Source organism: Pan paniscus, chromosome 2 (genome assembly GCF_029289425.2).
Source record: "Pan paniscus chromosome 2, NHGRI_mPanPan1-v2.0_pri, whole genome shotgun sequence".
In the NCBI taxonomy this organism is placed as follows: Eukaryota; Metazoa; Chordata; class Mammalia; order Primates; family Hominidae; genus Pan; species Pan paniscus.
This window is the reverse complement of record NC_085926.1, coordinates 180,722,928-180,747,341: the sequence shown is the minus strand read 5'-3', so window position 1 is coordinate 180,747,341 and position 24,414 is coordinate 180,722,928. Positions and strand designations below refer to the sequence as shown.

Below are 24,414 nucleotides of genomic sequence, written 5' to 3'. Positions count from 1 at the left end.
GATACCATACTTTAATCTACAAAAAGAAAATTCAAAACCACCAAATAATACCACCAACTTTAAAAGTTCAGGAAAAACTTTTCAGGAAAAATCAATCACCTATGCCAACATGGGCTTCTTGTATCATGCTTACGTCATTAGCACCATCACCAACAGCCAATGTTATAGGTTTCTCAGGTGATATTTTTATTAGTCTTATTACCTGAAAGACATAATGAATTGGTTATTTATGACGCAAGTTCAATTTTCTTGCATTCATATAGTCATTTATCTGAAATGACTATAGTAAGAACACTAATGAAAGAAATATTTAATTTTTTATTAGACAATAATATGCAGGTTCATTTTTTTGAGGGTATCTCCATTAAGATTTCAGAAATGTTATAATAAAACAGAGAATTATCTTTGGATTTTATGATGAGAAACAAGAATCTTTTAAATATAGCTTAAATATTTAGAAGGCTTAACAGTAATTGTGTAAAAAATGACTACTTAATTGAACTGTTAGGCAAAATTTTTTAAGAAATTATTTTTTCATTTGATATGAAAGAAATAATTGTTTCCTCTTGTAGTAAAATTTTAAGACTTTAAAAAAATCAATCAAGATTAAATTCAATGAACTCAAAAGAAATGTTTCTTTGGAATTCTTGAATGTACTTTTATAAAGAACCTGGGTATTTGCTCTGTTTGGTCTCCAGTTTTAGTCTCCATAGACTGGGGTACATGAATTGTCATAATATCAGTACTGTAACAAAATTCCAGGAAGCCCAAAAACTTAGACGTTTAGTTTATTAGACCTATATGGGAAATAATCAGTATTTAGATGTGCACTGCAAAGGATATTTGTGAAAAATAGTCTAAGATCTCAAATTCCAAATTTAGAATTATAAAAAATGTTTATATAGGCTTTCACTTGAATCACATAGGTAGCTGAAATTTAAATATTTCCTATATATAAGCTTTACATTACAAGTTAATTGGCTTTTCAACTTTTTATACTAAAGCTCTATTTATCACTTTATAGCTAAAAGTAACTAAGAATTATCACTTCATGAGAATGTAAGAATAAACGGAGATCAACAGAACCATCTGAAGGTGCAAATAATTGATGTCTCCTAGGCTCCTTCACTCGCTAAGTAGCTAACTTGCGAAACATTAGTTATCACAGTTTAATTTCTGCAAGATCACAAACTGCTACTCATCACAGGTTTTCTGGGTCACTATGAATAGTTGAAACTCACTCTGAAAATTCCAAAAGTCTGATGTACATGATTAAAATTTACAACATGAGATGTGACTGACTCCTAGCAAAATGTATATATTGCACATCACCAAATGGAACTATGTAAGGCATTAACTTTAAATAATATGTTTATATCTAAATAGCTTTATGGGGCTTTTTTATAACATATATACATACTTTTGCTTTCTGCAGTGGAGCCATACGACAGCATAATACAGCTGAACAATTTCTGCAAACTTCCATAAATAGTTTTTCATGCTCCCTGAGTGCAAGAGATAGGCTGGTCCCATCCACTACCAGCCCATGCTGAATCACATGATCCTCTGTAATTCTAAAAGAGAAAATAATTATATTCTGTGTAAGATACTTTGAAGCCATATTATTTACACTCATATAGAACAACACATTCTTACTGAAAGATGGATCTTTTACCCACAGCCCTTACTGTTACAAGACTGTTATGTCAGGAAACAAACTGTTTTACTACCTTAAATTTAAAATTAAGCAGAATTGAGTCACTGATGAGTAAAACAGATAATATTCAATTTTTCTTTCTTTCTCTTTTTTTCGAAACAGGGTCTTGCTCTGTCACCCAGGCTGGAGTATAGTGGCTCACTGTAGCCTTGACCTCCTGGGCTTAAGTGATTCTCTTGCTTCAGCTTCCTATCTTGGACTATAGGCATGAGCCACTATGACTGGCTAATTTTTGTTATTTTAGTAGAGATGGGGTTTCACTATGTTGCCCAGGCTGGTCTCAAATTCCTGACCTCAAGCGATCTGCCTGTCTCAGCCTCTCAAAGTGCTGGGATTACAGGTGTGAGCCGCTGTGCCCAGCCTAATATTCAATTTTACAATGAACTGATATATAGATACAGTAATTATATTTTCTAAAATGTGAATTGTAATACATAATCTGAGGATATTCTCCCAAATTAGATGAAAAGTCTTACAAAAATCGAAACATTATTTAAACATTCAGCAAATCCTAATTAAAAAAAAACTCTGAAATCAAGATGTTCAGGAAAACCCATGAGCAAGATTCACGATATGCATAACAAGCAAGGAAAAGAATGAAGGAACAGCACTGTCTTGCAATAGGAAACCGATGATGGATTGTAATGCCAGATATTACTATGGTAGAACATGGATAACACCTCACATGTGGGCATATGCTACGTAGGCGCTACTCCAAGTACAGTCTCACTGCTGGAAAGTGGGCAAACTATTTGTTGCCAGGAAGAGATAAGGAGCCTACACCAGAATGTAAATCAACAAAATCACTAAGCACACTATTTTATTAAACTGCTTCCCCCCACAATTCTCCTTTGGTAATAATACTTTCTTGAAGAAGGAAGTATACCTAGATTTACATTTTGATGTAAGCTCCTTTATGTCGCTGAAAGCCAGTACTCAGTGCAGCACTGTGCTATATACACCACAAGAAAATACCGAAGGTTCACAGAATATCAGACTCTGCTGAGAACTATCCCTCCACTTAAAAATAAGAAGTGAGAAGACTATTAAATGAGCACGCTATAAAAGCTAAACATATATTGATAGATTTTAGTCTTATAAGAAACTTTCGTAAGTTAAAGCAATGTCTTTCATAGTATGCCTAATCACTGTTGTGTTGTACTGTAGCTGTAAGTGGTAAGCAATTCACTTTATACCATAAAGTTTTATAAAATGTATTTTTCTCATTATTACTAACTCTCCAATATCTGAAATCAACACCTATATAGACAATTTTTCTTCCCTATTGGCCAAACTTTATTTGGCAACTTGTGCTGCCTCCAATGTCTTCAGCCTGTCCAAAGCACTACCTGAGGAACAGGCCTCAGAAATGCTAGCAGTCAAGAGTGGGACAGAGCAGATCAGTTTTCCTAGGAAAAGTTCCCAAGGCACATGAAATTAGGTTTTCCTCTGGACAGGCTTCATGAATCACATTATGACCTTACAATCCATGGGATAATATTTAAGAAATATGGAAAAGCACCTACATCTCTGGCACGTAGGTAGCATTTACTCATCTCTGTAGCCCTCATGCATCACTACTCTTCATACCCTGTCCCATCTATACCACTCCCTGGCCATACTTTATAATTATTTCCTTGAATATGCCCTCCTCTCTCTCAGCTCTGGGAATCTGCATGCACTGCCCCCTTTGCTGCCTTTACTTTTCTGACACAGCAACTCACTCTGTCACCCAGGCTGGAGCGCAGTGGTGTGATCACAACTCACCACAGCCTTAACCTCCCTGATTCAATACATCCTCCCACCTCAGCCTCCCAAGACGCTGGGACTGCAGGTATGTGTCACCACACACGTCTAATTTTTGTATTGTTTGTAGAGACGGGGTTTCACTATGTTGCCCAGGCTGGTCTTGAACTTCTAGACTCAAGTGATCTGCCTTCCTTGGCCTCCCAAAGTGCTGGGATTATTGGCCACTGTGCCTGTAAATCAGGATTATGAGCCACTGTGCCCAGCCTCCCGTTTGCTTCTTAGTGTCACTCTCTGTCCAGTGAACATTTCGCCCCACAGGAGGCAACACAGTCATTGGTTGTTCAGAGCTCTCCCTGGTACCCCTGGTCTAGGCTAGGCTTCTCTCTTCTGTCCTTCCAGAGCTTCTGTTCTTGCCTCAGATACAGTTCTGTAGGGATAGGACTATGACAGTGTATTTACTTTTCTGTTTTCCCTACACACTGTAAGTATCCAAGGCATAAACAACACACCTTATGTCTCTGTTCCAAATGCCTAGACAGGTGACAATATATCTTTGTGAAGGAATGGATATATATACTAAAGCTTTCAAAGGCATGAAATTCTTTGTGCGACAGATTTTTATCAAGATTTAGGATACTTCCTGAAAGTCTGTGAATGAATGGGCCTATTGACTTCTATGGTTATCTCATAAAATGTATTCCATCAAAAGATATCTCTAAAATATAACATAAATTTCACATAGAAAGTGCTATGGTTTGAATGTCGAATCCCTTCCAAAATTAATGTGGAAAGTTAACCCCCATTGTTATGAAGTGGGGCCTTTTCGGAAGTGATTAAGTCATAATGGCTTTGCCTTCATGAATGGATTAATGCCCTGATAAAAGAGGCTTCAGAGATTTGCCCTCTCTTGCCTTTCGTCCCTTCCACCATGTGTGGACACAGTAATCCTCCCTTCAGAAGGATGCAGCAATAAGGCACCATTTTGGAACAGGGAGCAGCCCTCACTATACAACTTGCTGGTGCCTTGATCTTCAACTTCCCAGCCTCCAGAACTGTGAAAAATAAATTTCTGTTCTTTATAAATTACCTAGTCTCAGGTATTTTGTTACAGCAGCACAAACAGACTAAGACGGCAAGCCTAAAATTCACTTTAAGAGTGTACTCTACGTTTTATAATACAGCTTTTGTACAAAAAAGAAAACAAATACTAATGATTAGCATATTCATTAAAACCACCTATATACAGAAGACTTAAAGAAAATAGCCTAAATTACAAATAATAATCTTCTGATGACTTTATTAACCACTGCATAAGCTTTACAATTTTCAGTATTTTTCAAGTAGACATTTATTATTTTTATAATCAGAAAAATATTTTTTTAAATTATTTTTATTTTTTAGGCAAGAGCACAGTTCACTGTAGCCTTGAACTTCTGGGCTCAAGTGATCCTCTTGTCTCAGCTTTCGGAGTAACTGGGACTACAGGTACACACCCCCACACCTGGATAATTTTTAAATTTCTTGTGGGGACAGGGTCTCATTACATTGACCAGGCTGATCTCAAACTCCTGGGCTCAAGCGATCCACCTCAGCTTCCCAGGGTGTTGGGATTACAGGCATGAGCTACTGTGCCCAGCCAGAAAAAAATATTTAAAAAGGCATATATAAAGTAAATGATTCTGAGCAATTAATTTCTGTGTTTTAGAGAGTTCATGATATTGCAGTATTTAAACGTTTAAATAGCCACAATGTTGTTGACACTGTCCCCAAATTGTAGTATAATTACCTAAATTAATTGTCTTTTTGCACTCAAAGATCCAGTGTGACCCTATTTAAGAGATATTTTAAGAAGACCCTATATGGGCCGGGTGCGGTGGCTCACACCTATAATCCCAGCACTTTGGGAGGCCAAGGCAGGCAGATCACCTGAGGTCAGGTGTTCGAGACCAGCCTGACCAATGCAGAGAAACCCTGTCTTTACTAAAAATACAAAATTAGCTGGGCACGGTGGTGCATGCCTGTAATCCCAGCTATGCAGGAGGCTGAGGCAGGAGAATCACTTGAACCCGGAAGGCGGAGGTTGTGGTGAACCGAGTGCGTCATTGCACTCCAGCCTGGGCAACAAGAGTGAAACTCCGTCTCAGAAAACAAACAAACAACAACAACAACAAAACAACAACAACAAAAAATCCCCTGCATGGTCTTTTTAAAATATCTCTTAAATAGGTTTTAAAAAGATGAAATCCAGACTTGGTATCGCATAAACGCCTGCATAAAAAATATAAATATAAAACACTGAATGTATATTAACAACTATGGTATTGTCTCTTGGTATTTATTTTTCTGGATTAGTATCACAAGACAGCAAACAACAGAAACCTGCAGGAGACCTAATATGCTTACATACAAGCAGCTCTGATGCTCAAATGAAGCCCTTCCTAGTTTACTGTGAAAAATTAGACTGTGTTAAATGGGGCATCATTTGCCCCCATACAGGGCAAAAATTTGATATGCCTATAAAAGATAGATTTACAAAAAAGACAGAATTTAGAGTATAAATTCTTATGAAATAATCTTGAACAATTAAATGCAGCTTAATTTCCCAGTTTGGTCATGCAAACTAGATCAGGGGTTGGCAAATGTTTTCTGTTACGGGCCAGAGAGTAAATATTTCAATTTTAGGTTTTGTGGGCCAAGAGGCAAAATTGAGGATATAGGTAGTTACAGAATGAGAGGAAAAAATCTCAACAAAATTTTCACTAAGTTAAAAATGTAGTAATCATTGAGTATAATTTTTTAAATAAGAGAGGTTTACTAATGAGAAGAATGAAAATACTTCTTTTGGGCAAGGGATAGTACTTTGTTTAATTGGGGTTCAAAGTTAACATTGCAAATGTTCATCTGTTAATGTCCATCTGTAACGAGATTTTTACATTTCAATACGATAGAACTGTATGTAATGAGATTTATAATTCATCTTTGAAAATGTCTTTTCAAACAGGTAGCACAGCTAACATATCAATGCATAATAAACAATGCTTTGCCATCTAACTCAAAAATAAAATAATCCCCTATCCACAGTGCTTCAAAAAAAAGCGTAATGTTAAAAGTCCACTTTTCTTTTCTTGTTTTGACATGATGGCCATATACTAATAAAAAACAGTAAAATGTTGCAACATGGTGCTATGCATGGCACTCCAAACACTATCACATTATATGTATCTCACTGTGATTTGTAGAGTATCAAACAGCAGTGTAAAGCTGAAGAGAGAGTATTTTGTAAAGTCTCTGCTGCAACTACTCAATTCTGGTGCTGTAGTGTAAAAGCACTCATTGGTAATATGTAAACAAATGAATGTGATTGTGTTCCAATCAAACTTTATAGACACTGGAATTTGAACTTCATATACTTTTCACTTCATGAAATATTCTTCTTCTTTGGATTTCTTTTCATCTATCAAAAAATGTAAAAACTACTTTTAGCTGATAGGCTGTAAAAAACAGGCAGTGACAGTGGGCTATATCATCGGGCCCAGGGAACCATAGTTTGCTAACCCCTGAAAGGTATGATACAGGTTCCTATATTCTCACCTTCTGGCAAGCTGCCTCAATTGTTCAGCACATTCACTGTCTGATTTCTGGTTTATAAGTTCAAGGATGTTCATGGTTCTATGAAAATGGCCACATGATAAACTCACACTAACAGCTGTTTCATGTTTATCCCCAGTAAGTACCCATACTTTGATACCAGCCATTCTCAATGCTTCAATAGTTTCTCGAACTTTATCTTGTAGTCTGAAAAGAACAGAAACAAATTAGTAGTAGAGAATACTTTTATGACTGTATTTTAAGTTAAACTACATAGTATATTTAAGGATAATTCTAAACTCTTTGACTTGACCTAGGAATGTTATTATACAATATAGCAATATAACTGGAATTTTCTCTCATTAGGAAGGAAACATGAATAAACAGATTGGTGATTGTCTGGTTAACACAAAATCAACCAATTAAAATCTACAATTTCATATTTTAAGAATGTATCTTCAAAGTTGCTATTCATAGGATGAAACTATGTGCTCTTCATAAACTCCTGTTTTATTACGAAGTCTTACATTTCAAACAAGAAGATTTTTCTCTTTTTGTTTTGATTTAAAAAAATATCTCAAACCACTCATATAGTTAAAAAATCAGACTGTAGAAAATAAAGGTCTAGCTAACTTTAGGTGAGTCTCAGAAATCTCGTAAGGACAACCAAAAAGTAAATGAAAACATAGATTTTAAAAATATGCAAACACCCTTAGGTCTAGGTGGTGGAGGCAAACATAACAACAGACTTAATCTGCAGAATTCAATCTCAGAATTCAGCTAAATTTAAGAAACTGTGAAACAGACATTGAGATAGGTTCTGGGAACAAAGACAAAGAATAAATGGACTTCAAGGATTTCACAGGTTAACAGAGGAGAAGTCTTTAAACAAATAATTATAATATAGTGCCACAAAGACAACAACAGAACTACCTACAATGAGACTTCACAAAGAAGAGAATTTTTAATCCTCTTAGGTGTCAGGAAAGGTCTTACTGGACTGGAGCTAATATCTAAGCTATACTTTATGAATAGGTAGTCACAGAGGGATGGTGAAGGGAAGAATCACCCAGGCAGAAGGCCAACATAGGCACAAAACAGAATAGTTTTAGCTACAGGTGGCATGCAGAGACAGTTTGGTATTGTTGAAACATAAAGCGGAAGGAGACAGTGGTAGGAGGGAAGGCTGGAGAATTAAGCAGGTGCTTCAAGTGTTTGCATGACATGCTGAGGAGTATTCTAAAGATTCAAGCCTATAAGAAAAAACTATAGAGAGCTAGTTTCTTTCATCCATTTCAGGTATCTAGCTAGAACAAAAATTGTACATACTGACCGGGAAAAATTAAGGCTTTAGTTCTCTACTTTGATCTTAAATATATCATGGGATGTTAGTAAAGAGAATTTATGTCACATATTAGAATACTTGGTTACAAAAATTCCTATGAGAGAAAAATAATATTTTTTAATTATCTGATACTTACCTGTCTTCTACTGCTGTGGCTCCAAGTAATATCAGGTCTTTCTCTATGAACTGGAAAACAGCTGCCAATTTCTCTTCCCGCTGCTGCAAGGCAGTCCTGGCTTCAAATATGCGTTTATCTATTTCCTCATACTCTTTTGATGTAAATTTTCTATATGCTATACACAGAGTTCTTAGCCCTTTCTAAAACAAACAAATAAAAATTAAAGACAAAAATTGAACACAAACAACAAACAGAAAATCAAGAAGTCACTATCAAAATACACTGAAGACCTAGTACCAAAAGTCAATCACAAATCATTTAAAAAGTACTATCACCTAGTGACAGGAAATAAATAATGTCACAAAGCTCTACTGATCTGAGTTATGGGACACATATACCTCTTTCAACTTCTGATGTTTTCTTAAGAAGTTGCTCAAAATAGGCTGGGTGCGGTGGCTCACACCTGTAATCCCAGCACTCTGGGAGGCCAAGGCAGGCGGATCATGAGGTCAGCAGATCGAGACCATCCTGGCTAACATGGTGAAACCCAGTCTCTACTAAAAATACAAAAAATTGGGCGGGCATAGTGGCGGGCACCTGTAGTCCCAGCTACTCAGGAAGCTGAGGCAGGAGAATGGCGTGAACCCGGGAGGTGGAGCTTGCAGTGAGCCGAAATAGCATCACTGCACTCCAGCATGGAGCGAGACTCTGTCTCAAAAAAAAAAAAAAGTTGCTCAAAATAATTAAGGTCACTGAATTGTAGAATATTAGAGCCTAGAATAGATCATAAAGACTATCCTATTAGTGGTTTTTAAACTGTGTTACATGGAAAGCCAGAAAGTTCTTAATACCTTCAAGACTGTCGAGAGAGAGACAGCTGCAGGTTCTTACCTTCCTGTTTTAACTTACAATTCCATTTTTTACCTACTTCGTACAATTTTCTAAAGCAAAGGAGACCATAATTTCCTAAAGATTCATTGCATGACAAAATTTACCTTTCAAATAAGTCAATAAAATGGCCATTATAAAAAATACTTTTTAGATTTACCAAATAAATGATTTTAAGTAATATATCTTCACCAGTGAATTGGAATCAGAATTGATTATCTGGTTCTACTAGGCCCAAAGTTTTCTTATAGTATTCATCTCTGAAAGTTGATATCTAAATCTAAAGACTTATAAAAGTTCCTTTTCTTGCTACATGCATTTTCCTCAAGAAAACCAATAATAAATATTCTTTTTTATTTTTAGAGACAGGGTCTTGCTCTGTTGCTCAGGCTGGAGTGCAGTGGTGTGATCTTGGCTTACTATAGCCTTGAACTCCTGGGCTCAAGTGATCCTGCTGCCTCAGCCTCCTGAGTAGCTAGGTCTACAGACATGTGCCACCACGCTTGGCTATGTTTTATTTTTTTGTAGAGATGGGGTCTTGCTACATTGCCCAGGCTGGTCTCAAACTCCTGGCCACAAGTGATACTGCCTCAGCATCCCAAAGTGCTGGGATTACAGGCATGAGCCACTGTGCTGAGCCCCATAATAAATATCCTAATAACAACTTGGAAAGCGTAGACTTAAAAATACTATATAACATTATTTAGCAGATTTCTTTTTTTTTTTTTTTTTTTTCAGACGGAGTCTTGCTCTGTTGCCCAGGCTGGAGTGCAGTGGTGCGATCTTGGCTCACTGCAAGCTCCACCTCCTATGTTCAAGTGATTCTCCTGCCTCAGCCTCCCGAGTAGCTGGGACTACTGGTGGGGTTTCATCCTGTTAGCCAGGATGGTCTCAATCTCCTGACCTCGTGATCTGCTAGCCTCGGCCTCCCAAAGTGCTGGGATTACAGGCATGAGCCACCGCGCCCAGCTCTATTTAGCAGATTTCTAAATATTGCCATTCCCTGACTTATAAAGGACCCATACCTATAAATGTGCTTCTTTTAATTAATAGTTAAAAAACCATCTGTTATTAATATATGAATTAATTCATTCTATAACAAATACTTACTGAGCACAAACTAAGTGCCAGCATTATTTTAAATATTAAAATGGTGATAAGGTAGAACAATGTCTTTGTTCTCACAGATGTTACGATGTGGTGGGTAAACTGGAACATAAACAATTAGGAAACAAATAATGGGAAAAAAATCATAAACTGTTAAAGAAGGCAGATGAGCAGAGGTGAGTGTGGAGCATACATTTACAGAAATGCAAAAATGAGAGATCATGAAGTTCTAAGACTGAGAGAGAACTGCATAATAATTTTGCCATTTACATGAATGATGGCTCTTTGTTTTAACAAAATTCCCCTATATTTTTAAATTTTGTAAATGAGAGATATAATTCACCTCTTCAAACAGTACAAATCAGTGTTATATCACATATTCACAGAGTTGTGCAATTATCACCACTATCTAAATCCACAATATCTCATTGCTCCCACGAGGACTCTCCTTTTTCCCCTTCCTCCAGCCCCTGGCAATCATTAATGAGCTTTCTCTGTGAATTTGCCTATTCTGGATATTTCATATAAATGTAGATTAATATAAGGCCTTTTTTGACTGCCTCTTTCACTCAGCACACTCTTTTCAAGATTCGTCCATGCTGTAGCATATATTGGTACTTCATTCCTCTTAACAGCCGACTGATATTCCATTATATGGATATACCACATTTTGCCTATCCACTCGTTAGCTGGACATTTGGGGTTTTCCATTTTTGTGGCTATTGGAAATAATGCTGCTTATGAACATTTCGTGTGTAAGTTTTTTTGTGGACATGTTTTCAGCTGTCTTGGGTGTACACCCAGGAGTAGAACTGCTGTGTCATACAGTAACTCAATGTTTACCTTTTGAGGAACTTAGCCAAATTATTTTTCAATGTGGCTGTACCATTTATAATCTTACCAGCAATATGTGTATAAGGGTTCCAGTTTCTCCACATCATTAGGATTCCCCTATGTTTGTTTAATAAACACTCTTCTAAAATAGCGTAGTTTGAGTAGACCTTGTAACCAGAAATGCCCTGACTGTAGAGTAGTAGGTTTGAAGAGAAGATATATTTTTGCTTGCGTTAAAAGTCAGTTTTCACAAAAGGAATGTGGAGCCAACACACAGTGTAACACAACTGCAGAATGTCCATAATTTTTGATAAATTATAAGAAAGTCCAAAATATTTCATAAATATATCTTTTAGAGTTTTTTAAATCATAGAAATTTGCACTCACCAAAGCAAATTCATCTACATGAATTCTGGTTTTTTCTATTTCTCCACCTATACATTTAGGGAGAATTGATGACTCAGCTCCTTTAGCAAATAATAACTTCTCACCTAGAGACAAAAAAATGAGTTATCAGACTCTTAATATTACATAAATAAAAATTCATGAAAGTTTAGATTGGTTACCTGAAGGTGCCTGAACAATTACACTCATTCTCCTACGATCTGAATCAAATTCCAGAATATGAAGCAGTTTGTACCTAAACAAAAGAAAGTAAGAAAGACAAAAACTTTACTTTTTAAAAAATAATATTAAGTGACTATATGGAAATAATCCATATATAAGATAAAATGGCTAATTGAGAACAAGAATTAATCCCATTTTCAAGATGATAGGTTACATGTCATTAATAACAAAACAGGGAAGAAACAGAAGAGACTGACATTGAGTAATTACCAAATGCCATGTATTTTACATACCTTATGTCATTTAATATCCATGAGAAGCCAAGAAAGTAGGTCTTATCTCATTTTTATAGATGAGGACTATTAACCTCAGAAAGATTAAGTAATTTGCCTAAAGTCAGGTAAGCTTGTGAGTGGCAGAGCAAGAACTGGAATCCAGATCTGCCCAGCTCCATGTTTTTCTGACTAAAAAAGGTAACTGATTCTCAACGCTTTTTTCTGTCCTAATACACCTGACAAACACAACACACATTAATATCAAAGGCTCATTATAGCAGTGACTGTGAACCTGGGTGTGTGTGTGCGGGGGTCCATTCCCTCGTGCCTCTCTAGGGAGCTGTAAAAGCATTTGTGTGGCTACATGAGGTGTGGCTTAAAGTCTTCCAGATGAATCTTACACAGTGATTTACATATGAAATCTTTACACATCTCCAAGAAAAACAGTGAGTTGAATAATGGTTTATAAGTTGATAAAATAAGCTAGACAGGCTCTCACATGAAAGTAGCCAAAGAATGGGCCCTATCTAGTATGGAAAAGCATAGTTTGGAAAAGCACAGCTGGAACTGACATATGATCAGAATTGCTAAAACCATGAAAGGAGTAAGTATATTAAGCATGAACTAATTTATCAAAGAATGGAAAAACTAGATATAGACAGCTGTTCCTTCATGTTTGGAAGATAAAAATCACAGGAAATACAAGGAAAGTTTTCTTTATTCAGTGAGAAGAACCTATAAAACTCACTACCCAGAAGCATCTAAAAATAAACATACAAGTAAATTCAAGAATCATTAAGCTAAAATATAGATGAAATATTCAAAGCATACATATTGTTATAACTATGATGAGATACAATATAACGTTAACATCATTCTAGAGCAGAGTTCAGTAACTTTTTCTGTAAAGGGCCAGAGAGTAAATATTTCAGGCTTTGCAGGCCATACATGGTCTCTGTTGCATATTTTACCTCTTTTTAAAACAACTCTTTAAAAATGTAATGTGGGCCAGGCACAGTGGATCACACCTGTAATCCCTGCATTTTGGGAGGCCAAGGTGGGTGGATCTCTTGAGGCTAGGAGTTTCAGACCAGCCTGGTCAACATTTCCACTAAAAATACAAAAATTAGCCAGGCATAGTGGCGCATGCCTGTAATCCCAGCTACCTGGGAGGCTGAGGCACAAGCATCACTTGAACCTGGGAGGTGGAGGCTGCAGTGAGCCAAGATTGTGCCACTGCACTCCAGCCTGGGTGACAGAGCAAGATTCTGTCTCAAAAAAAAAAAAAAAAAAAAAAAGTAATGTGACTTGTGGGCTGTAGAAAAACAGAAAATATAGGCCAGATTTGCCCTGTGAGCTACAGTTTACTGATCCTTATTCTATACTATATACACTTAACACAGAAAACATTCCAATATATGAAAAAAAATTACCGTTCCAGTTTTCCAAGAGTTTTAACCTCCATAGTTTCTTCAGAATTGCCAATAAACACAATACCAATCCTAGACATCAAAAGGATAAAAAAGTGAGACTTAAGAAATAATACTGCATATTTCACAATGTCACTATAGCTTAACTTGAATAAAAACATTTAAAATCAAAGTTCAAAATGCATTTAAAAATATTTCCTTTTAATATTACAACTTTGGTGCCAGGAGTGGTGGCTCATGCCTGTCATCCCAGCACTTCGGGAGGCCAAAGCAGGTTGATCACCTGAGGGTAGGAGTTCAAGACCAGTCTGGCTAACATGGCAAAACCCAATCTCTACTAAAAATACAAAAATTAGCCAGGTGTGGTGCCCTGTGCCTGTAGTCAGTCCCAGCTACTCGGGTGTCTGGGTCAGGAGAATGGCTTGAACCCCAGAGGCTGCATTGAGCTGAGATCACACCACTGCACTCCAGCCTGGGTGACAGAGTAAGATTCCATCTCAAAAAAAGAAAATATATATATATATATATTTTTTATATATATTCTTATATATTCTTTTTAATATATATTTTTATTTATATGTTATATATAATAATTTTTATTTATTACTTATATATTTTTATAAAATATATATAAAAATATATAAATATATATACACATACACACATATATATATACTTTTAAGGACTAGAAGGATTAGAAGGATCAGAGTAGGTGTAGTACAACATATGCACAAGCATTTTTAATAAATTCTATTACACAGATTTTTATAGTAATCAGATTTTCAAAGAGATCTTAAAAAAAGACTCAATGCAAGCTTGATAATAAAATGACTTCAAATTGTCATTTAAAATTTAAATTGTACTTCTATTTTTATGTATTTATATGAATTCCGACAACTTAAAATGACGAATTTATGTTTGAAAATTTTAAATGATGATTCTAATATTGTTACATTTATTTAAATGGTGTTTTTCCGAAGATTTGGAAATCAGACTAAATTACCTTGCAGCAGCTTCTACTAGAGCCTTTTCATCTGGTGAAGATGCATAGTACTCCAACTGCGATGGTGCCAGGTTGGATTGCCAGGGACCATCACCAGTGCAGTCAGTTTGAACATTGCTAATCTGTACAGTGTGACAGAGACTGACTGCTTTAAAGAAGAGATCATGTTCTTTAATCTGTAAAAATGTAATTAATATTCATGATAAAAATATCATTTCCACATACCATTTAGGAAACCAGAGGCAAAATTCTAAGATCTAGAACAAGAGTGCTACAACCTTGATTGCCTGAATAACAGTTGGTTGTTTCTGCCTTCAAAAAGTAAAATGTCACATTTGCTTAGGACCCTTCAACATGTGAGCATCTTTTTAGGAGGTACAACCACATTGCAAGTAGAGGGGAACACGTTTTTATAGAAGAAGTGAGGTCTCAAAAAGTATTAAATAAATGTAAGCTCTATTTTTCAAAGAAAGTCTTCTTCACTTCAAGGCAGTAAGGGCTTTTCTTAACTACGTTCCATTTAAATACTCAAAGAGCTAAGGCAGACATGTATTAAATAACAAGTTAAACTGGGCTGTAACAACAAATTCTTAGGATTATATTTTATATTGTTGAATCAAATATATGAATTTCAAATGTATATTCCTTGCTCTACTGACACAAACTTTTTTTCCTGCAACTCATCAACTACTGAAGAGCATTATTTCATATGAAACCCTTATTTATTAATTTAAAAATTACTTACTAGTTCAGTTTCATTTTCAGGACTGGTTCTGAAAGAGGAACTGGTTGTAAGATGGGATAAGTTGTTAAGATGGGATAAACTACTAAGATAAGATAAGTTTCCTTCTGAAGAGTCTGGTGTTGGTCCTTCGGGTACAAGTCTACCATTGATTTCTTGGTATTTCATGCCATTAATTGAACATTCTCGAAACTGCATCTCATTTTCTGTCAGTGTACCAGTTTTATCTGTAAACACGTACTCTACCTATAGAGAGAGAAAACAAAAGAAAATAAACCTTTGTGTTCATGGTCCTATGTTAAACAAGAAAAAAATCTCTGTCCTCGCTCTCCTGAAGTCCAGTTTATCTATTAATATTGATATATGGATGTTGAGATTCTTATAATCCAAGCACAATCAAATAAATATAGATGCCAAGGAAAGAAAACAGGGTAACACAAAATAGTTTAAAGCTACATAGATTTTGAAGTTTGTGGCATCTTTACGTACATGTTTATCTGTAGAACTGACGAGAATTTGGTATTAATGCTTCTTTTCTTTTTCTTGGCTAAGGTATTTTAAGTAGTAGGACTCAAGAATTATCTCTAAAGCAGGGTGGAAAGGATGCTTAATAATGTAGAATGGGAAAGGGTATCCGAGTGAGGAGAAATAGTGCAGAGCTAGGAATAGGAATACACAGTGACAGTGACAGCAACACAAGAAGTTAGAGGTGCGAATTGTCTAAATCAGAGAGAAGTTGAAACTGAGGACAGAAAACAAATTTAGTGAAAAAAATCGATGTTTAAAAGAAAAAAACATATTTTTAAAAGTAAGTAAGACAAATTATTTTATTACTTTTGGAGGCTAATTCCAGAAAAATTACTTTAAAAGAAGGTATGTCCATGAAAAAAGAAGGATGTAATAGTCAAGTCTTGATCCAACCAGGATCATCATGAAAATCTGATTATTGCAATAATGACTTGAGAAAGAAGTCCTTTAAAAAGGGATGTAGAAATCACAAGAAAAGAAGCTACAGATCAACATCCCTTATAAAGAGATGCAAATCAAATCCAGAAACATATAAAAAGGGTTATATACTACAAATATGTGGGATTTATCCCAGAATTGCAAGATTGACTCACCACTTAAAAAAATTAATGTAATCCATCATATTAATAAAATGGTACCTGGCCTTCATTTTATTGATAAAATAACCACCAAAATAGGTACCGAAAAAGCATTTGATAAAAATCCAATACCCTTCATGATAAAGGCAGTCAACAAACTGGAATAAAAAGGAACTTCCTCAGCCTGATAAAGGGTATCTATAAAAAACTCGTAGTTAACATCGTACCTTATGGAGAGAGACTGAATGCTGTCTTCCTAAGATCAGGAATAAGACTGCTTTTGTCACTTTTACTCAACATTGTACTTAAGGTTCTAGCCATGACAATTAGGCAAGAAAAGGGAAATAAAAGTTAACATGATTGGAAAACAAGAGGTAAAACTATCTCCATTTGCACATGATATGACCTTGTATACAGAAAATTCTAAAAAACTGACTAAAAAAAATAGAATATCTAAGTTCAGCACAATTCCAGGATAAAAAGATCGATATCCAAAAAGAAAGGTAGGGTTAAATTTGGCAAAAAATTCCTTAACTTACCTAAAGTCAAAAAGCAAATAAATGGTGAAACTGGAAATAAGAGAGAGAATACTTTATCTTTACTATTTGATATTAAATGTTGCCCAGTATTTATAGCAATGTTGAATTGGAATTTAAAGACCCCATGCAAGTTAATTTAAAAAAGCCCACACATGTAGATCAGGAAGAATGAGGGATGAGTTATAAAGAAAATATATAAGATACATTAGCAATCAAACAGAAATAATACTCAGAGGTTACTAGAATACAGACTGCACTATCAGTCATGGAGGATTCTTTAGAAAAAAGATTAGATGGTAGGGATGGATAAAATAAATTAACTTTGATTTAAAAGTATATATATATATATATAAAATCAAGAAGTTTAATCTTTTAACTTTCATGATAAACAGGTCATCACTGTAAACCTTCCTAAGAGTTGTTTTTTGGATAATATGGAAATGAAAGAGCACAGAAGAGTATGAAATAAAGTAGATTTCATTGGTAAAAGACAAAATAGGAATAGAGGCAGTAAACATATATTAAATACTTGTAGTTTCAAAAGCAAAAAGAGAGGCTGAGAAAATCAGTAATTAAAGAAATAATCACCAGAAGTTTCTTAAAGACAAAGCAGACATGAGTATGCATACACAATGTGAGGTTCCAGGAAAACAAAAATTCTATCATGAAGGAAAAAGGAGGGGAAGAGAGTTGAGAAAGAAAGGTCAAAGGCAGATTGGAAAAATTTATTCAGAAAAGTAAAAATGGGCCTTTAGGCCTTACATATATAATATGTAATTAAAGAAATGTGACATGAATTAATATTTAACATAAATTATTAAGGCCTCCTAAATGTTACTAAAAATAAATGGATTGGCCAGGCGCGGTGGCTCACGCTTGTAATCCCAGCACTTTGGGAGGCCAAGGCGGGTGGATCACGAGGTCAGGAGATCGAGACCACGGTGAAACCCCATCTCTACTAAAAATACAAAAAATTAGCCAGGCGTGGTGGCGGGCGCCTGTAGTCCCAACTACTCGGAGAGGCTGAGGCAGGAGAATGGCGTGAACCCAGGAGGCGGAGCTTGCAGTGAGCCGAGATTGTGCCACTGCACTCCAGCCTGGGAGACAGAGTGAGACTCTGTCTCAAAAATAAATAAATAATAAATAAATGGATCAACTTGTGGTTAAACATGACAGGTTGAGCACATTTAATTATCTCTGGTTCTCTTAAAACTTCACCATGAGGATAAAAAAAAAACAGAAAAAGAACAAAAATAATGGTAAAAAAGTCAATATGAGAGGGAAGATTGACACAAGTTTGGAAGATGGAAAAGGAGATGAATGAGTGGTAACTGATTTACCAGAACTTAGAATCTGAAACCCAAGTGATGAGAAAACCCATTCTCAGAAACGCTCAGGAAGTAGACCTACCAGCTACCCCTGAATGTGGGAGTACAGGATGAGGCTGAAAATACAAGCTATCAGGAGTAGTTTAAGTTCTGAAATCTCTTTAAAAGTTGCAAACTTCAGAACGCCCCTCATTTATTGGAGCAACAGCTGGAAGGTGTATTCCCCTAGAAGGCTGAACCGGACAGAATCTGGTCTCCGCAGACAGCTGAACACAGAAGGGAGGCAGTGCACTAAAAACAGATATCCAATGGCCAGCTCTAGCAGTCATAAGCAGCAGAAATATTACCTGCTGGGCCTGTCAGCCCATTACCTTAAGGTGTGGCCCACTGAATCAATAGCTTCTGATAAGCATATTAGTGCCTGAGGTTTTTTTTGTTTTTTTTTTGTTTTTTAGACAGGGTTTCACTCTTGTCACCCAGGTTGGAGTGCAATGGCACAATCTGGGCTCACTGCAACCTCCATCTCCTGGGCTCAAGTGATTCTCCTACCTTAGCCTCCCAGGTAGCTGGGACCACAGGCACACACCACTGCGCCCAGCTAATTTTTGTATTCCAGCTAATTTTTGTATTTTTTGTTTTTGTATTTTTTTGTAGAGATGGGGTTTTGCCATGTTCTCCAGGCTGGTCTTGAACTCCTGGGCTCAAGTGATCCACCCACCTTGGCCTCCCAAAGTGCTGGGATTACAGGCATGAGCCACTGAGCCCAGCCTTTCATTTTTTTTTTTTTTTTGAGACAGGGTCTCACTCTGTTGCCCAGGCTGGAGTGCAGTGGTGTGACCAGGGCTCACTGCAGCCTCGATTTCCTGGGCTCAAGTCATCCTCTCACCTCAGCCTCCTGGGTAGAGTACTTTTAAATTTGAAATGATAGCCAAAGATTAGCATCCATTTGAGGATCACTCCTTACATAAAAGGTAGAATCTGAAACAAATTATAATCAGTTCTGTTGTAACACTGTCTTGAAAACACAAATTTATCCCAATGCAACTGATACAATAAGAGACAATTTGAGCATAATCAAAACTTTGCGCAAATTTTGCCCAAAACTCAGTTACTAGCTATCTCAGTTCACCATGTGTTATGAGTCACACTCATCCACATCTGGTATTACAACCTTCCCTCTGATTTCAGATAACCTTCCCTTTCACACTTCACAGTAACACTTAAGTTGCAACCCTTCTGATGCCTATCTTCCACAGGCAAACTTCAGGTCCAGGTAAGTGCCGTATTTATTGAAGCATTTGTGTGTTCATGAACAATTTGGCAAGTGCTGTTTTAATTAGGTTCCTATCTTTTAAAAAATGTATTAGGCTGGGCGCAGTGGCTCACACCTGTAATCCCAGCACTTTGGGAGGCCGAGGTGGGAGGATCACCTGAGGTCGGGAGTTTGAGACCAGCCTGACCAATATGGAGAAACCACGTTTCTACTAAAAATATAAAATTAGCCAGGCGTGGTGGCACATGCCTGTAATCCCAGCTACTCGGGAGGCTGAGGTAGAAGAATTGCTTGAACCCAGGAGGCGGAGGTTGCAGTGAGCCAAGATTGCGCCATTGCACTCCAGCCTGGGCAACAAGAGCAAAACTCCGTCTCAAAAAAAAAAAAAAAAAGTATTATTGTTTTTGTGTTGTACCCCTAATCCCATTCTCTCATAAACCCTGTGGCTTTTACTAGGCAATTTTGCATTATGCAGTGAATTTTAGGAACGCATATATCACATTATAGCAGAACTGGCTGTTCTGGAAAATGCACTACAAGCAAAGATAATAGAGGGAGCAGAAGAAGACTTCAATTGACTGTCATTAATATCCTCGGGGAGGTAAAAGAATAGATTATGTTCAAGAAATGGGATAAGAGGCAATTTAAAAAAACTATCCAGAGAATACCAAAATATTAGAAATTAAAAATATTATAGCAGAAATAAATCAAAAGATACTGAAAAGATAAATCAGAGGCATTCTACCAGAAAGTAGAATATAAAAACAAATAAATAAAAACTGAAAATTGAAGTCAGAGAATTAAAGGGTCAATATAAGTGGTAGGACATGCAAATAGTAAGTTTCAAAACAAGAGAAACATAGAAAGACATGTTATCAAAACAATAGTACAAGAAAATTTCCTAGAATTGAAAGACATTTATTTCTAGGATGAAAAGACTCACAGAGTTAATTGCCCATGAAACAAAAAATAAAAAAGGAAAAACCAACACCAAGGTACACCATCATGAATTTCAGAACTATTGCATAAGGAGATCCTAAAGCTTCCAGAGATAAAACAACAGATCATACATAAAGAATTGGGAATCAGAATGGAACTGGATTTCTCTAACAGCAACACTGGAGGCTAGAAAACAATAAAATCCCTTCAAATTTCTGAAGATTTCAATCTGCAATGCAATAACAGCTAAATTATTAATCAAGTGTGAAAAGAGAATAAAGATATTTTCAGACATGCCAAGTTTCAAAACATTATCCTCTGATACATCCTTTCTCAGGAAGTTATTAGATGTACAGCACCAAAAGAGAATAAGCCACAGGTAGGAAGACATGGGATGCAAGAAAGAGGAGATCCAAAACAGGAGAGAGGCAAAGGAATTTCCAGGGTGATGGTAAAGTGAAGTCCAGAGTGACAGCTGAGAAGCAAGCCCAGAAAGAGTAAAGAATAATCCAATCGGAGCAGAAAGGTGGAAGCCTCCAAAAACATTGCTACCAAAAAAAAAAAAAAAGGAAGGCGGGGAGGAAGAAAGGAACTTCTAGATTACCCGGTATGTTTGAATATATAGACAGATGCTGCACATATTATCAGAGACTTGTTTGTGGCACATGGAAATTGAGGAAATGAAAAAACAGAGCAAATAACTCTTGGGAAAACAAAATATATAAGAAGGGAAATGTAATTATGGTATTACAGGACACACCTATAGAACCGGGAATTAGTGAACAATATTAAAACAATCATAATAATGTTAATAAAAATATTTATTAAATCCCAAATTGTGATATGATAGTATTAGGGGGCTATGGAGAAGCAAAGGGATATGTGTCTGGGAAGAGTAGTATAAGAGTTATGTCTTTATATTCCATAGTAGATAATGTCTAAAACTTAAGAATAAGAAAGAATATCAAATAGAAATATAGTGGTAAATAACAAAAGAAACAACTTAGGGTTTAAAAATTGGGAACAGCTAGGAGTGGAGCAAAGGGGGGTTGTTTTTGGTATAAGCATCATAATACCTTGTTACATTAATCTTTGTCCATGTATTGCTTTGATAAAAATAACAAATTAGAGAAACAAAATATTAGGATCATTTTCACCTGTCCAAGCTCTTCATTCAGATCGGAAGTATTGACTTGAGCTTTCTGATCTGATTCTTCATGATACAGATCAAGATCCCAGCCAATAAAAAATGATCCAAGAAATTTCTGCATTTCGACTGTCACATATAATGAAATTGGAATGATGAAATTGTAGAGAACCAAAAAAGCAAGGAAGTCTGAAATAAATCTCAGAATCTAGAAAAAAGGAAATAATTGTTTGATAAGAAAAAATAAACTAGAATTTCTTCAGTATTACTGATGAAAATTACCAGAAAGTTTCATGCCTACATAGACCATCAACTATATTCTGAGGTAGAATAGTCTCATGAATTGAAATTCATTTATTGAATTGTCTTTTTAACATTACATTTCCTCTGGTTATTTTATTGCTCATTAGAATCTTGAAAAAGTAAATGATGAAAAGGTTAAATTCAAATAAGTTAATTCGTTACTTTCAGAAGCTAACAAAAAGCCTGGTATGACTGAAACTACCTTTGGCAAAACTATAATTATAATATCTGCAGTGTATTTATCCCATTCTACTATTACCCTTCAAAATCAGATAACTACTAAAAGTTGAGTGTAACTTCACAAAGTTATAAAATAACTGCGAGGTTAAAAGTGCCAGAAATTAAAACTCTTAAGTGCAGATTATATAGGAATAGCCTACTTTAACGGCTTTAGCGGCTCCATATTTCAATATGCATTGGTGAAAGGAAATGTACCTAATTGTGAATGACATTAAAAATACGACCCTGTGATTATTTGCTTTGTAGTTTCTTGAGATCCAAATTTGTCTTCCAATACAAAGATTTTAATCTAAAGTGAAATTTGGAGAACAATTATTTACCAAAATTATAGGTTAAATTCTCTTGGTAGTCCATGTTTAATCAATTTAAAATATATGACATAATTTGCATATTACTTCATATTAAGACTGATAACAAGCATCCTTGAATTATTAAGACAAAATTAAAAATACATCCATTTACTCTTTGATTCATTTATAAGACACAGTAAGTGGAAGAGAAAACTGAGTTTGTAGTATTAATGTGAAATGCAAATATAGATGGATTTAAAATTTTGTGACCTCTTTGAACTATTCAAGTCATGCCACAGGGAATACAACTTTTTATGCCGTAAACTACAAAAAGCGTATCAGTACAAACATGCTGGCTTCTCTGCATTTGCAATGCCATTTTTGTCACCCTTCAGTACCAACAGTTTTAGGATTACAGTGGTCTCTCCTATCAGAAGTCACTACCAAAGCACTAATTGTGCCAAGTAATAGTTTCCTTTATGACACAGTCAATAACACCATAAAATACCTTACTGCTATTTCTTTGATGTTCTGTTTTTTGGTTATACCAAGGTTCATCCCATTTTTCTTCAGCTTGCCATGTATACTTCAAGATAGTGCTGATGACAGCTTCAGATATAAGAATTACTAGATAAATTATCAAAAATGTATTCATTGACCTTAAGGAAGAAAAAGAGAATATAAAACATACAAATCATGTATTACTATATTCATTTGCTTGAAAATTAGTACTTGTATTAGAGAAGATATTAAAACATAGAAGGTATTACTGTAACTATTTTAAAATACACAGTTTTTGTTTTCAAGAAATAACCGTTAAATAGAATTTATTTATTAGCAATAAAAGAACCAGTGCACACAGGTTACAAGCCTATTTAATATAGCCATGTTACCATTCAAAATGTTTACAGTAAATGACGGTTTTAGTCAGTTATTTTTGCCATAAGTAATTATTCTAAGTTTTTTTTTTTTTTTACATTTTCGGCACCCACCTTAAGTGTAATAGCTAAAAATAGCATTTGTATAGCATTAAAATTTTATAAAATGTTTGTCACATCTACTACCTTACCTAATCTATATGAAAACCCTGGCTGGGTGTGGTGGCTCACTACGCCTGTAATCCCAGCACTTTGGGAGACCGAGGCGGGTGGATCACGAGATCAGGAGATTGAGACCATCCTGGCTAACACGATGAAACCCCATCTCTACTAAAAATACAAAAAAAATTAGCTGGGCGTGGTGGCGGGCGCCTGTATTCCCAGCTACTCAGGAGGCTGAGGCAGGAGAATGGCATGAACTCGGGAGGCAGAGCTTGCAGTGAGGCGAGATCGTGCCACTGCACTCTAGCCTGGGCGACAGAGCGAGACTCTGTCTCGAAAAAACAAACAAACAAACAAAAACCCTGTAAAGGGGAAATTATTATATACTTTTTAACTGACAAAGATCAAAGCCCAAAAATAATTCTGTAAATATCCCAAAATCACACATGTCAGGAATTGACTTCAGAATCCCTCTTCTCTTTATTAGGTAAGCTTAATGCCACATGTCTTTAAGTTTAAAAACATATTAATACAATTAAAGGAACTCATCATTATAAATTCAAATGTATGCAAAACAAGTTATGTTATTATAATGAACTCTCACATCCAACAAATATTGAGGGAAAATGTGAATCACAAGCTTTGTAAAAACTCTTTAGAAGACTGAAAAATGCCTGAATTCTGATTTTTCTCCCTAGGCCTTTCATAATTGAACCTAATCTTAACTATGGAGTAAGTTGATATTCCACCATGTTCCAATGTAAACTCTATATATTCTGCTGTGACAGTAAATAAGGAATGTAAGAAAGGAACTGGCTTTCGTTTGGTTATTATGTATTAGGCATA

General features: G+C 35.7%; 1 protein-coding gene across 5 annotated transcripts in view; it reads right to left on the bottom strand.

Annotated features, from left to right (window-relative positions):
- ATP11B (ATPase phospholipid transporting 11B (putative)) overlaps positions 1-24,414 on the bottom strand; it is a 129,190-nt gene that overhangs the window by 41,581 nt on the left and 63,195 nt on the right. For all 5 annotated transcript variants that reach the window (XM_034957771.2, XM_034957772.2, XM_063602614.1 and 2 more), the window contains exons 11-21: positions 23,037-23,187; positions 21,706-21,903; positions 15,367-15,609; positions 14,622-14,797; positions 13,622-13,690; positions 11,913-11,986; positions 11,734-11,837; positions 8,536-8,717; positions 7,058-7,261; positions 1,421-1,574; positions 100-202 (exon numbers count right to left, since the gene is read on the bottom strand). In XM_034957771.2, coding sequence (XP_034813662.1) covers positions 100-202; positions 1,421-1,574; positions 7,058-7,261; positions 8,536-8,717; positions 11,734-11,837; positions 11,913-11,986; positions 13,622-13,690; positions 14,622-14,797; positions 15,367-15,609; positions 21,706-21,903; positions 23,037-23,187 — 1,658 coding nt within the window. The remainder of the gene's footprint in view (positions 1-99; positions 203-1,420; positions 1,575-7,057; positions 7,262-8,535; positions 8,718-11,733; positions 11,838-11,912; positions 11,987-13,621; positions 13,691-14,621; positions 14,798-15,366; positions 15,610-21,705; positions 21,904-23,036; positions 23,188-24,414) is intronic.